This window comes from Pseudopodoces humilis, chromosome 2 (genome assembly GCF_049639895.1).
Source record: "Pseudopodoces humilis isolate 2021_Gansu_Grassland_sample_001 chromosome 2, ASM4963989v1, whole genome shotgun sequence".
NCBI lineage: Eukaryota > Metazoa > Chordata > Aves > Passeriformes > Paridae > Pseudopodoces > Pseudopodoces humilis.
In genome coordinates, this window is record NC_142201.1 from 87,516,085 (window position 1) to 87,531,415 (window position 15,331).

The window sequence follows — 15,331 nt, forward strand, 5'->3', positions numbered from 1 at the left end:
GTGCCGCGGGAGCGGGATGCGGGATGCGGGATGCGGGATGCGGGATGCGGGATGCGGGATGCGGGATGCGGGATGCGGGGTGCGGGATGCGGGATGCAGGCGGGACGCGCCAGCCGCTCCTCGCCTCCCCGCTGCGGGCCAGGCGGTCCGCGGAGCGCGCCGACGGCTACGGGCGCCCGCCCGGGGAGGGGGGAAGCTTCGACACCGGGGCGGCTGCTGAGGGATAAGGAGGGCGTGGAGATCGGGGGGATGCGAGGGGCTTGCAGACCGCACCGGGAGCCCGGGCTCGGGATGGGCAGGGCGGAGCTGCCAGCCTGCCGCCGCCTCTCCTCGACGGGGTGTCCGCGCCGTGGGGAGCGCAAGCCGGGGCACTGCTCCGACGAAGCTCGCAGCCGCCGGACTCGCGGTGTGAGGAAGGGCCGGGGAGGGAGGGTTCCTTGCCGCTGGTTGGAAGTCCAGAGTTTAATACGAGCAGCCCCCGAGGAGGGAGGAGGGTGAGGAGGTGACCCGCCGTCCCTACGTCCTGCCCAGCCGAGGCGGAGATGCTGGAGCAGGGGCCGTCCCGGCCCTTTCCGCGCCCCCCGGCGCGGGGACTCTTACTGCGGCGGGGGGCGCGGGGATCGGGCCGCCCCGCAGCGCTCCCCGCACGGCGGGAGAGCGACCGGCCCGCCCGGACAGCCAGCTTGGTCCCGGCTCCGCGCCCGCCCGGCTGCCTGCGCTCTTTTCTCCGCGCCGTCCGCCGCGTCCCTCTGCCCCGGGATGCCTCCCAACCTCACCGGCTATTACCGCTTCGTCTCCCAAGAGAACATGGACAATTACCTGCGGGCTTTAGGTAACGCTTCCCTCCCCATCACGCTCCCTCCCCGCTTTAGTTCTGTGTCTCCAAAAAGTTAAGAGTGGGAAAGAGGAAGGGAATTGGGAACTCTCTGGTCTTTCTGTCTCCTACCGTCGCTTCTGCGCTGGGGTAGTGGAGGAAAGGAGGTACTGTGGCTGATGCTCCTTGGCTAAAAGAGTGGAGGAGCTCTACTGGAGGAGGGGCCCAGGTCGTCCACTCATCGCCCCTCTCTCTCCTCCTCTAGATATCAACGTGGTCCTGCGAAAGCTGGTCTGCCTACTGAAGCCGGACAAAGAGATTATCCACACGGGAGATCACATGGTCATCCGCACTATCACCTCCCTGCGGGACTACGTTATGGATTTTGACCTGGGAGTTCAGTTTGAGGAAGACCTGGGACCCGTGGATGGACGCAAGTGCCAGGTGAGAAACCCAAGCAATGAAGTTTCACAGAGGACTGGGGTGTACTAAAGAGCTCAGGGACTTGCTTGGTTTTTGGCTCAATAACCAGGTGAGAACCAAGCCCAGAGCCGGCATGCCGCTGCAGGTCCAGGAGTAAGTGGTTCTGTGAGTAAATGGCTCACTGCAAAGAGCCAGAAACCAGTTCTCTGAGATTCGGAGGATATTTTTCTCTGGAGCAAAGCCCCGAAAAGATAGAATGTCAGCGCACTTGGCAGAACTCCGTTGTTGCACTTGGAAGCCAGAGGGTCATTCACCTCCCACAAAGACCATCTGTCCCAAGAAACCACTAAAGAGACACCAGATCAGGGGTTGCATTTGAAATTGTGTCGGAGAGGAGCAGCCAGTGTGGACGCTGGAAACACGTATCACCCCAATCCACTTGTCTCAGGACCATATCCTCCCCTCTCCTTCCTTGCAGACAACCGTCTCCTGGGAGGGGGATCAGCTGGTGTGTGAGCAGCTCGGAGAGAAGAGGAACCGAGGCTGGAGGCACTGGCTGGAGGGGGACCAGCTTCATCTGGTGAGGAGGGGTCCGGTGCAGCTTGCAAAATCCCAATCACAGCGAGTGGGGGAGACACAGTGTGGGTGCTGTTGGCTCTGAGCCAGCCCTGCAGTTTCCTTCCACCTTCTCTCAGCCTTCATTCCCGGCTCTGCGGGGGCAGCCACGCTTCACACAAACATCCGCCTCCAGGGTTTAAAAGTTAAACTCAAAAGTTAAACAGCTCAACAACAAAGGCGATGTCCCTTCCCTGCCCTGCAGCCAGACCCGCAGGGGCTTTGGGAGGGTCGGCAGTGCATCAGCCTGCGAGGCTCCAGCCAGCAGCGGGAGGGCTGGCAGAACTGGCGAGAGACAGGAGGGGATCCAACCTAAACTCCTCTTTTGCCCTCCTTTTCCCAGCGCATGACTGCTGAAGACGAGGTCTGCGTCCAGGTTTTCCAGAAAGTGAAGTGAGCGCTCCCCGCAGAGATGCCCGGACGGCACCGGCCCTCCCCAGTGCGAGAAAGAAAAAGAAAACAAGAGCCGAGCCCCCCAGTAGCAGCGTGTTTTCTTGAGCCTCGCCCACCGGGCAGCAGCGGCCGGGGGTCACGGCCGGGCCGGCCGGGGGGGAGCGGGAGGAGGGGAGCGGGACGGGCCGGGACGGGGAGGGCACTGGGCCGCCGGCTGCGCGGAGGCTCCTTTCACAATAAGAGCGCTCGGGGAGGAGCGGGGCGGGGGCTGCCCCGCGGCCGGGCCGGCCCCCGCAGCTCCAGCGCTCCTCCTGCCGTCTGCGATGCCCTCCCGGGATGGGGGGGTCGGTGCCCGAGTGGGCGAGGGTAGCTCAGGCTACTCCTCCTTCTGCAGCCACCACCTGCTGTCTTCCGTGGTCCTCTGAGGATGCTACATTGCTCCCAGGATCGGGGGATCATAGAACCATGGAATGGTTTGGGTTGTAAGGATGTTAAAGTTATCATTTAGTTGCAGGCCTCCCCTTTCCTTTCTCCGGTGCCATGGAATTCAGGAAGAATTTCTTCAGGGAAAGCACTGTCAAGCATTGAAATGGACTACCCGGGGAGGTGGTGGAGTCACCATCCCCAGAGGTGTTCATGAAATGGTTGGACGTGGCACTTACTAGCGTGGTCTGGTTGAAAAGGTTGATGATCGGTCAAAGATTAGATTTGATGGTCTTGGAGATCTTTTCCAGCCAAAGTGATTCTGTGATTCTGTGTCATTTCACTCAGATCAAGTTGCTTAAAGCCTCATCCAACCTGACTTTGAGCACTTCCAGGGATAGGGCAGCCACAGCTTCTTGGGCTCCTCAAGTAGGATGGGTAGGAAACAGAACTTGTCCTTCCATCTAGGATTCTCATGTGGTGGTGTGAAGCCTGAGGGCTGGAGTAATCAGCCCTGTGTTCACCACATTCCCCAGAAGGTCCCATTGGGTGAGGAAGGGTCAGGATATGTTCCTGGGGTAAGAAAGCACAGCCACCACCTCTAGCCCCAGCACTCCTGGCATTCTTGGCAGGGTCTCCTCACAGCCATTGTAGCTCAGCTGGTTCATAGCTATCTGCCATTGGGGACCGAGGGGCAGAACTAAGGGAAGGGAGGTCCCCTGAAAAGCCAGATCTGTGCCACAGAGAGAGGTGTTCTTTAATTATGACACCTGATGGGATGGGCACGAGCCCACAGGCAGTTATTTCTGAAAAATGCATGTGGTTGTCCCCCAACAAAAGGTTGAAGGGCAGGGTACACAAAGACACCACAAAGAACCAGAAGATTGGGAGATTTTTAAAATATAAGCCCTTTATAATCTGAAAAAATGCTTTTTTTCTGCCAGCAGCTCATTTAAACATAGTGTTTTCTGGAGAGCTTCTTTTCAGGGATCTGCAAAGATGAGTGCCATGAGAAAAGCATTACTTCAGAACATGTGATAAGCAAAGGGTTGGGGAGCTGCAGCTGTGCCTACAGTGTCAACCTCTGGCTCTTTACAGTTGTATCTGAGGACATATGAGGCAGCAGCACCCTGTCAGTATCCACAATCCACAATTTGAGTGCCACAATCAAACCAAGTGAGCAATCAGAGCCAGGCCATCCAGCATGCCTCCTCAACTCATCACTCCTTCTGCCATATGGAACCTCTACATCATCTTTGTCGTATCATGAAGTTGCAAAAGACAGCAGCTGGAGCTGGTTCCACTGTTGCCCTCTTTGCACTCTTCCAAGCCACAAGAACACCCTCTGAGCTGCTTCTGATGCCCAGCACCAAGCCCACCTCACCATGGCCAGGTTGGTATCTTCCAGACCGTGTGGTCAACAACTCATCAGCTCATTCTAACCCTGCACCACAAGCTGGTACAAACTCTCCTCTTCTGAGCCTACATTCTGGTTGTATAGCAGACACTATTGCCTTCAGGTGATTAGCCAGACCCTTCAAAGCACTGGCCTTCCAGCCATCCATGTAACTTTCCTGTAAGCCTGTGAGGTGATAGGCCAAGTAGATTGCTTTCATTGCCAGTCACCATATATTCATGACAGCGTCTCTTCTTCAGGAGGCATCTGATTGTGCCAGAACCATAGATAAGAATCATTCTCCCTTGATGTGGTCCACGCTAATGATAATCATAGGGGATAGTACTGCAACATATTCCAGGGCCTCAGGTAGTAACTACCAGTGTTAATAATTCAGTTTTTTCTTTCATAATCATGCTGTAGGTGTGATGCCTAAGTCAGATGGTGACTTTACCCAACAGCGCTATATTGCTGAGACATGAGGCTATGGGAAGTGAGGATGGCACTGTAAAGCAGGGGAGAGTTGTGATATTGGGAGGAAGTGTGATATTGGTGAGCGGCTAGTGCTGCAGAACTGTGTACCCCTCAGGGCATTACACTTTGGTTTTACTCCTTGATTTAGAAGACACTGAAACAGGCTGCCAAGATGCTGCTGCTGCTGCATCTCATACCAGGAGAAAGATCCTCTCTTAGAGTCCTGAACCTTCTTTTGGTCTTGATCAACCCCTCCCTATCAGCCAGAGCTGCAGAAGCAGCATGATTTGTCTGAAAGAGTGCTGAGCCACTGGACAGCACAGGCCTGACTGTGTGAAGGCCAAGCTCAATGGCAGCATCCCCAGAAGGCTCAAACCAAGCCTTTGGGTGCTTTGGGTAGTCAAACCAAGGGGATTGAAGGTAGAGTGCCCTGGGAAAACACTGTATTCAAAGCAGGATTCTTGCTCCATGAGAGGATGTTTGACCACACTCAAGATCTACAGTTTTTTTATTTTGCTCTGATATTGTCTGTATTTATTGTCCAGACCACTTGTAATGCAGCTGAGGCCAGCAGGCAGCAAACAGGTGCCAGTTTTGCCATTCTGTGGTCCTACATATGTCCTGTGGTCCTACAGGAATTCTGTCCCTAAGCAAAGATGGTCACATACGTCCTTCCACGGAAAAACTGGTACTATGATATTTCATGGCTCCGGTCTAACACAAAGAGGATTGTGCAGAGCATCTGAAGGGGAATGCCACCAGTGGGAGCCCTGGAGCAGGACTGAGGATGTCGCTGTGCTGTCCAAATCAGGCACATCTCTGGGATATGTGTTAGAGGTGGGCTGCTCCGATTGGATGTGTCCCCAGCTAATCACCCCTGCTTCACCAGCTGAAGCACTCTCCTGTTATCCCAGATGATGTTATCAGGACGGGAGAAAGAAATGGAGACACGGGAAAATGTGCTTTGAAAGTGCCCCGGGACAGACCTGCCCCCTGGACAGAAGATTGCTTTGTCAAGAACACAGTAAAATTATCCACTTCCTTACAAATGATCCCCAGGGGCGTCCGTCTGTCCGTACTTTGCCAGGGAACACTCTTCCCATCAGTGACCTGCTCATAACAGATCTCTCCAAGAGCAGTTTCCAGTACTTCCCAGCTATTTCCAGGTGAGGTTTCTGAGTTAAGAAACCACCCCAGCATGGCACGGCACAGCAGTGGGCCTGCCCAAGTGGGTTCATCATGCAGAGGACATACTGGGACATCAGGAAGTACTGGGATAATGTCCCCTGCTTAATCTTAAATCTGATACGTGGGGCCATATGGTGTTATTACAGTGGCATTAATTATATGTTTATGTGATCTTGTTGGGATAATAATTCAAAGATGAATGGGACTTGGATATCCCAGCTGCTGATGTTATTGTTGGGATATGGCTTGATGAGCAGGTTCTCTAGTACATTTCCATAAATATCCCAAAGATGCTTTCTTCATTCTTTTTAATACTATTTTCATCTTCATTCAACATGCTTTTGTGGCTGTGAATTACTTCCTCTGATTTCAATGTGAGACACTTCCTAACCTCTCTGAAACTACTTATAATTCTAAGGAAAAATACTAAAATGGTGTTTTATCTCTTACACCAAAGCCTGAAAGCCAAGAAATTTTAAACTTCATACAGTTGGGGGCACAAAAATATGTCTTGGGCACTGTGTTGTTAAAAGCCTGAAAAGGGTTTTTAAGTTGCTGTATTTTCTCATTACCCCATTAAATAGAGGGCCTTATCTATCTATCTTGGTTCTCCTAAAAATGCTTGCAGAAGAAGCATCAAGAGAGGTCCTTGAAAAGGGATTTTTTTTTTTTCTCAGAATGCTTTTAATTCTGTAGACTTTTTAATTTTCTTACTATCTCTTTAACTCAAGTTAAGCCTGAGGCTTCTTGTTTTTCTTGAAGACAATCTCGGTTCCCATCCCCACCCCCCAAAAAGTCTCAGAAGTGCTCTTCAGCAGGTCAGAATTGAGAAAACTTATCTTTTTTGACAGCTTGATTTTTAAAAGCTTGAATTAACTTGTGAAGACTATAAATTTGCTCATCTTTCTATACCAGAAAACCCAGGACGATTGCTGGGGCGAGGGGACTTCCTAGGAGGACATTTTCGATGGGAATAAACACGGAACAGCTTCTGGATTGCAGACCAAGCCCTCGGAGGGGTCTTTGGCAATCTTTTTTTCTGTGTCCTAGGCCAGAGGAGGTAGCTCGGCTCTGCTAGGTGGCACCTCCGGGGCACCCCGGGGCACCCCCGGGTCCGTGTTCGCGGACCGGGGCCGGGGCGCTCGGCAGCAGAGGGCAGCAGAGGCGGCGCTGGGACCTGGTCCGCTTCCAGGCTGTTCGCAGTCCGGCTTTCTATTCCCCGCTCCTGCCTCCCTCCTCCTCCTCCTCCTCCTCCTCCTCCCCCCGTCCCGCCCGCCCCCGGCTCCCCGCCGGCCGCCGCTCCGAGCTCCGCCGGGCTGCCCGGGCAGGGACGAGCGCACGGAGATGTGAGTCGGGGCTCGGGGGACGGGGACGCGCCGGCACAGCCTTGGGGGAGGGTGGGATTAGAGGGGCGTCGTGGGGGTTAGATCTTTCCAGGAAGGGGAATAGGACAACGGGATTAAGCTGCTGCTCTGGGCAGTGAGCTTGTTTCGGAGGAGCACAGAGGGCAATAGGGGAGATGTGCAGAATGAGAGGAAAAAAGAATGTGCCAACATTTGGAGGACAGAGATGGAGACATGACTGGGTAGAGGACTGCCCAGGAGACACTAGCAAGATTGCTCCACTGCAAACTGAGCTTGAGAGTTTCAGATCCTCCCCAAGGATCCTAAACTAGCGATAACTCGAAGCAACCCGCTGGCCCAGGGTCAAGTGGGACCAAACTTCTCCTGGTTCTATAAGAATCAGCCCTACAACTTCTGGGAACATGCAGACCTTACCCAGGGAATTCATCCATGCTTCCTGGGTTGATGAATTTCTCTGTAGAGACTACTGCAATGGCTTGCTGGAACCTTGTTAGTGCTGGTGTCTTCATTTCAGCTGCCCTTCTTGTTCCTGAGTGATCCAAGCCAGGAGTTTGTCCTGCAACTAGGCCTCCTGTGTTTGCATTTGTGTTTGCGTTCCTTTAGACAGTGAATAAGTCAGTTGTGAAGTCTCTTCTGATTTTGAATGACCTAATTTTTTGCAATGTCATAGTTTATTTGTTGTGTTCACAGGCATGTTCCTTGTCTCCCATGGGCCTTCCTCTTTATTGGAGTGATCGGTTCCAGTCCGGTCCCAAGAGGTTCTCCCCTTTTTGGGGAGATCAGATCCCCCAGTTATCCCAAGCCATATCCCAACAATAACATCAGCAGCTGGGATATCCAAGTCCCAAAAGGCTATGTGGTGAAGCTGACCTTCAAATACTTTGACCTGGAACCATCTGAGTCCTGCTTTTATGACTATGTTAAGGTAGGTGCATAGACACCTGGGCCAGGGGGTGCCTGGAGATGGCAATCCAGTGGCCACCATGTGCAATGGCTCCTCTGATGCTTCCAACAAAGGAAAGGGAAGGAGTTAAAGATAGAAATGGGAGGAGCAAGCCCTTACAGCTCAGGGTTGGGTAATATCGGCGCGTGGAGCAGACTCAATCTCATGAGGCTACACTGATTTCACCTTAACTTTGACAGATCAAAGCAGACAAGAAGGACTTGGGCCGGTATTGTGGCCGGCTTGGGTCAACCACAGGCAATCGCCCGGGAAGAAAGGAGTTTGTATCTAAGGGGAACAAGATGCACTTAGAATTTCGCTCTGATTTCTCCAATGAAGACAATGGCACAGTGATTCCCTACAGGGGCTTCCTGGCATATTACAGAGCTGTGGGTGAGTAGGAAATACCCTCGGCATGAAGAAGGAAAAGCCTGTGTGGCTCCAGCCACTTTCCCTCCTTGCCAGCCAAATAAAGAGAAGCTTTAGGCAAGGATATGGATCTCTAAGTACTGTCAGTGTAGAGCAGGGAGGTTTAACACTTTCCTCCCCTTGCCCCTTCACTTCCTGTGTCTTCAGATCTGGATGAATGTGACCCTAACAATGCTGCCGAGAGCAACGACGGGCCTCAGTGCCAGCACTTCTGTCACAACTATGTGGGTGGCTACTTCTGTTCTTGCCGGATTGGCTACCAGCTTCAGAGTGACCACCACTCCTGCAAAGGTAAGGAGAAATTTTAAAAGATCAGAGGGTTCCAGAGAAGGAGCCCTTCATGCAGTAAGGGTGGGAGAAGTCACTTGGGAAGCAGATGACGGGGCTGCCAAAGCACAGCCCCACTATGTAACCTCTCCTTTCTTCCTCTTCACCAGTGGAGTGCAGCAGTGAGTTGTTCACAGAAGCATCTGGGTACCTGAGCAGCCCCGAGTACCCCCAGCCCTATCCCGAACACCTCCAGTGTAACTACAGCATCCGCCTGCAGAAGGGCCTGTCTATCTCCCTCAAGTTCTTGGAACCCTTTGAGATTGATGATCACCAGCAAGTCCACTGTCCTTATGACCAGCTCAAGGTACTGAGATTTGTGGAGGCCTGGGGGCCTGTTACCAAAATGCCTCAACCCTGGAGGGGACAACACAAGAGAGGAGAGATGCCCCTCTAGATAAAGGGAAAACCTTATTCCCACAGCCCTTTACAGCCACACGTTAATACCTTTTGGGTTCTGATATTCTAATGGCTCTGTAAAAATTGATATCACCTGCGTTCAGCCCCTGTTTACCATTTATGTACCCTTCCTAGAATGTTCTTCCTTCACTTAACCCTCATTAGCCTTGTTTTGCCACATTGTTTCACCCCTGTTCTCCCATTAGTTGTCCTGGTCTTTAGCCAGCCCCCTGCACCATTTTCCCTTGTCCCTGTTGGACCTCGACCCTCAGACCTGCCCCTTTTGCTCTGTATTTAACCCTGTGCCCTTAACCTGATCCTGGTTCTCATCCCTGAATTCATTGGAGGCTGTTCTTGTCCCTGGATCCTTTGAATAAACAGTCTTTGGAACTCAAGCAAGGACCCATCCCTTCACCTTTATCATCAGCAATATTTAGCAGTGCTCTCCAGGCCCTGAGAACGCTGATCACTCATGGGTTTGTTGCAGCATGCACCACACCTGGATAGGAATCATGGGCACAGCGCTATTCAGATGAGAAATACGGAATCAGTACAAGCAGAATGCCCCAGCACGAACGACTGAGCCCCTGTCTCTCCCTCAGTGCATTTAATTACCACTGTACTGGGGTCAGAGGCTCTGGGTCATAGGCCCCTGTGAGTGAAGAAAAATGCCCTATCTTTCTTCCAGTTTAATTGCCCTTTGATTTGATCTCAGAGGTTGCTAGCTCTGATGCCCAGATAAAGGAGAAGCAGAGTTTGTGGGAGGCACTCTGGTAAACGTGGTCTGGGTTGAAGCAGGTATACTGAGGCAGAAAGGCATGTGTCTTTATTGAAATATTTATTGAAATTTATTGAAATACATGTTTTCCTCATCAGATCCAAGCACGAGGGAGAGAGATTGGTGAATTCTGTGGCAGAGAACCACCTGGCATCATTGAAACCAACAGCAATGAGGTGGACATACTCTTCCTCACCGATGAGTCAGGGTTCAGCCGTGGCTGGAAGATCCACTACACCTCAGAGAGTAAGAGATTTCTCCCCCAGAGGCTACTATAGACAACTGACACTAATTTTTTTATGGATTTGGATGGACTTGCTAATCCCAGTTTAATCTGTCCCACTCTCTAACAGAAATACGGTGCCCACAGCCTGTCCCACAGGATCAGTTTACCATCATCAGAGACCTGCAGCCTGTGTATCAATTTCAGGACTATTTTGTTGTCAGCTGCAAGACTGGGTATAACCTGATGGAGGTGAGATCCCTTCTCCACTCCCTTCAGCCTTCTTCTGTTTTGTTTTCAGTTTATGTCTTTCACCTTTCAGTTAAATTTCCTTTGGAGATTTCATTCATGGCAAACGTCTTGCAATTTCTGTTCCTTCTTTGCTTCTCTCCAGTGGTTTCTCTTTTTCTAGCTCTCTTCCTTATGCAGTTACTCTTTCATGAAGCCCTGGTAGAAGACTAAAGACAAAGATCCCAGGGAAAGTTGGTAAACAAGAACACCTCTTTGGAAGGATACAAAATCAGGAGATGAAAGCAGAAGATTCTACCTGCCTCCCTTGCCATCCTATTGACAGGGCTGGGTAGCACTTCTGACTCATCATGGTTTCATAGCTGCTGGCTGCTGGTATCTTGGCCTGCTGTGAAAAATGTGTAGCCTGTGGCAAATACAGGATAGAGGGAAGGCAGGAGGAGACAGCAACCAGAACAGACTGCAGAGGGGCAAATGTTGGACAGCAGGGGAAAGATGGGCACAGAGAATAATATTTTAATGTGGAGAAGGAGTTAAAGGCTCTGTACAACCAACAGATGTTCTTCTCTCCCATGTAGGGTGACCGAAAGCTGGTGTCCTTCACGGCTGTCTGCCAGGCTGATGGCACATGGCATCAACCCATGCCCCGCTGTGAAAGTGAGTGATCTTAGAATGAGAATAACATCCCCTGCTGTGGCTTTCCTCCTCCAGGAACATGGGAAATTCAGCCTCTCTGACTCACTTTGTCCATGCCATAGCCTCATGGATGTGCTGCCTGTGTGGACCTGTGGAGGTCCACCATTGATTCACATTTTTCTACTTGCAAAAATTCAAATGTTTTTCCTCCTTTACAAAAATGCATAAAATACCACTCAAAAATTACTATGATTTTGCAAGGTTTAAAAGCAAAAGATCCTTATCTGGGATCCAATTTGGGACAACCTCTCTTTGCCCGCTGTCCTAACTGGTCCTTCACGTCATGGCCCCAATGCCTAGACTTTCAATCAGTCTGCCTTTGATTTATGTCTTCTTTTTTATTATTTCTTTCTTGCAGTTGTGAACTGTGGCAGCCCTAAAAACCTGACCAATGGTGCATTCAGCTATGTTAACAAATCTGCAAACAATGAGTACCAGTCAGTGATCTCATACCGGTGCAATGAGCCCTATTACCACATCGTCACCGGAACGGGAGGTGGTGAGTCCTAATCCCACACAGACACCCAAACCTGTGCCTGGAAAGTCCTCTCACATTTCCAATTAGAATTGTCTCTTCTCCCCAGGCTTAGGGCTCATGCTCTCCTCCTGTGAAGACTCTCCAGTCTTTTCTTGACCCTGCAGCATGTCTCTGGAGTCTTCTTGTCTCAGCCTGTTTCCACTCTGCTTCATTCCTGGAAGCCATTATATTCCTCTTCTATGCTCCTCTTAACTTCTGTGGAAGGTCTTATTCTCTCAGCTGTAGTCATGATTCATTTTTTTTCTAGTAGGTTTCATTCTTTTCCAGTGGATTTCATTTGAGGCATGGTGTCTGAGAATCACCAAAGTTCATAAAACTCACTGCATCAGTCCAAGTTGCTACAAAGGCAAATAAATAAAAACTCCACTCTAGTGTCATGCTGTTTAGCTCTTTGGAATGTTGTTCAGCTGCAGAGATATCTAAGAGCTAAATAACACACTTGCATAAAAATCTATCTTAATACAGCAGCTCAGAAAAATTAAGTCATCATTCAAAACCTTCTTTTTACACCCGAGACATTATTGATTATGTAGGACCTTTGATTCCAAGAACAGCATAAGGAATTCATGATTTCCTTGTCTTGGCTGCTCATTTAGCCTCAACAAGAAAAAAAAAATATTTTTAATCTGAATCAGTTTCTGGACACATTTACTATCATGGACATGCGCTTGTGCTGCATGCTGAAGAGAGGTGGCATGCTGCTAAAGAGTTCTTTAAGTTGGTACTAATGTTCAATTTGATTATTCTTGCATCTGAGTTTAACTCCTCCATACAGAGTCAGAGCTCAGTCTCATCTGAAGAAAAATCAGGAGCAAGCAAATATCAGCTCCAGCCAAATTCTGATGGGGAGTCATAATTTAGTCAATTGTGAAGGAGAACAGCAAACACTTTCTTAGAAGCATTTGCTTCAGTGTTAAGAAAAATTGTATAAAAATTATTTTTAGTCACCAGCACAAACTTTCTAAGAAAAGCAAGACTGTTGGAGGTAGTGGAGTTTGTGTTGAGAGGTGACAGGTGAGTCTAGCTGACCTGCAACTTAGGGTCAGAAATAGATACTGAGCATGTACAGTAACTGACTTATCTGGTTCCCATTTCTGGGACAAACCACCTTGTCCTACTCTCTACAAACTACTGACACCAGAAGCTTGAATCTAAAATAAGATCAAACAGTGCTCTGTACACCTGTGGACTCGATGAAGGTAAGACTGCACACAGATGGCCCTTCAACCTTTTCTTCTACAGTGCCTGAGCTTTACTGCTCCCCTGGAACTGAGGAGCTTCAAGATGTACAGATGGAAACTTTCTACACCCTACCACAGGCAGCTTTTCATGGGAAAGAGTGCTTTGGGATGGAAGAGCTGAGGAACCTCTTGAAAATTATTCTATTCTATTCTATTCTATTCTATTCTATTCTATTCTATTCTATTCTATTCTATTCTATTCTATTCTATTCTATTCTATTCTATTCTATTCTATTCTATGCTATTCTATGCTATTCTATTCCATTCCATTCCATTCCATTCCATTCCATTCCATTCCATTCCATTCCATTCTATTCTGTTTTCCCACCCCATGCCTGCAGTCCTACATCTCATTCCCTTCCCTCTCGTCCTACAGACAGATTCACCTGCTCTCCTGAGGGAATCTGGCTGGATCAAGACGGTCAGAAGAGAATTCCATCCTGCTTGCCAGGTCAGTAAAATCTCTGATTTTGTCTGGTGTTTTCTGATTCATGTTTACAGTCAGTACAAAACTGGGACAACATGCAGGGAGGGGAGTGAGGATAATGGTATCCATGAGGGAAAAGGGAAAACTATCCAGAAATCCAAAATAAAGTGAAATCAAAGAGTGATGGTGAGGAAAGAGAGAGAAAAACCAGGACAAAAGAAGATGGGTAATGGTTTTCTTGTGTTTCTCCGCAGTGTGTGGGAAGCCAGTCCATCCTGTTATTGAATTCCAGCGGATCTTGGGTGGCAAATCAGCAGGGAGAGGCAATTTTCCTTGGCAGGCTCTGACTGCCATCAATGGACGAGGGGGTGGTGCACTCCTGGGCGATCGCTGGATCCTGACCGCTGCCCACACCATCTTCCCCAAACGAGGAGTACAGAATAATGTGAGCCTGGAGCAGCTGGCAGAGGAGGCTGACATTTTCCTCGGCCACACCAACGTAGATGAGCTCCACAAGATGGGTAACCACCCTGTACGTAGGATCTTTATCCATCCAGATTTTAACCCTAAAGATGAGCACAACTTCAATGGGGACATAGCCCTGCTGGAGCTGAGAAACCCAGTAACTCTGGGCCCTACACTGCTGCCCATCTGTCTCCCAGATGCTACCAACACCTCATTCTACACCCATGGGCACATGGGCTACGTGAGCGGCTTCGGTGTGGATAAAAATCGCATCTCAAGCGATTTGAAGTATGTGAGCCTACCAGCAGTTGCTCGAGAGAAGTGTCAGAGTTGGCTAGACAATAATAAGAAAGGTATCCCCATGGTTTTCTCTGAGAACATGTTCTGTGCTGGCTTTCTCGAAGGCAAGCAGGACACCTGCCAGGGGGATAGCGGGAGCGTCTTCACGGTGTTAGACAGGGAAAGTGGTCGCTGGGTGGCTACTGGCATCGTTTCCTGGGGAATCGGCTGTGCCACAGGCTACGGCTTCTACACCAAGATCCTCAGCTATCTGGACTGGATCAATGGGATAGTAAAGGAGGACAGGCCCTAGGAGTTGCTGTCCTACTAACTGAAGCACTGTTAGCATATCAATTTCCAGACACGGCAAATTATAGCCAAAGCTTTCGATGGTGTCCCAAAGGCTTTTCAAACTTGCAAAGCATGTAACCTTCACCATGAGCACTTCTGAAAGCTGCCATGGTGTTTGATTGTACCATTGGCAGCTTGGGGAATGCCTTTGTGCGTGTTTGGGTTCATACAAATGTTAAAACAATAAAGCCTTAATCGTATCAGGAAATCTCATGACAGCAAACATGTTATGGTTTGAAATGCTGATGATATCATGAGACTACTGCAGTCTACTTTTGTACTCTCTTTTGTGGGAAGGTTGCAGGGAAGAAGACTTCCTTGAAGGATGGGGTGGTTTCTGCTGAGTACAGTGTGTGTAAGATCATTGGCATCAGTGAGATTCTATGAATATTAAAATGCTTCCTGGATAAACCAGGAGTTTTATGGTCTTTTATATGCTTTTAACAATTGAATATTTCTCACCACTGAAAGCAACTCATGGACTTTATATAGGGATTGCTTTACCTACCACTAAAGTGTTTCCAGTTCTGCAATGGCCTTTGGCAGCTCTGTCCCAAAATTATCATTAGGTTACCCGGTCTGAAACCCCAGGTGGCTTCAAGGGAGGCAAAAATAACTTGAGTGTGATGCCACATTCCAAAAACAGGGAAGGCAGCAATCAATCTCATGGAGAAAGGAGCTCAGGAAACTTTACTGATCAGAAGTTGAGGATGGACTTTTTTATACTATATGTAATAAAGCTTTAATTGCAAGACAGCAGCTCTAAAATGATACTGACTCAGAGAAAAGGTGACCTCTTTTGTCTTGTGGGTATTCTCTGGAGCTGTCTTCTGTCTTCTGACTAGTGTTTCTACTGCAAAATAACCTACTGTGTTCTTATGAGTCACTGAGAGAAA

General features: G+C 49.5%; 2 protein-coding genes across 2 annotated transcripts; both read left to right on the top strand.

The window, feature by feature from the left end:
* Positions 1–631: 631 nt before the first annotated feature.
* On the top strand, positions 632–2,322 carry RBP5 (retinol binding protein 5). The gene is made up of 4 exons (XM_005523817.3): positions 632–832; positions 1,080–1,258; positions 1,716–1,817; positions 2,196–2,322. Exons 1-4 carry the CDS (start codon positions 760–762, stop codon positions 2,247–2,249), a joined length of 408 nt encoding a protein of 135 aa, XP_005523874.1. The 5' UTR covers positions 632–759; the 3' UTR covers positions 2,250–2,322.
* Positions 2,323–7,001: 4,679 nt separating this feature from the next.
* C1R (complement C1r) lies at positions 7,002–14,846 on the top strand. The gene is made up of 11 exons (XM_014253384.2): positions 7,002–7,072; positions 7,781–8,015; positions 8,234–8,426; positions 8,610–8,753; positions 8,900–9,096; positions 10,065–10,212; positions 10,320–10,441; positions 11,017–11,095; positions 11,493–11,633; positions 13,290–13,364; positions 13,595–14,846. Coding segments are annotated over exons 1-11 (2,139 nt in total). The 5' UTR covers positions 7,002–7,070; the 3' UTR covers positions 14,398–14,846.
* The last annotated feature ends 485 nt before the right edge of the window (positions 14,847–15,331 follow it).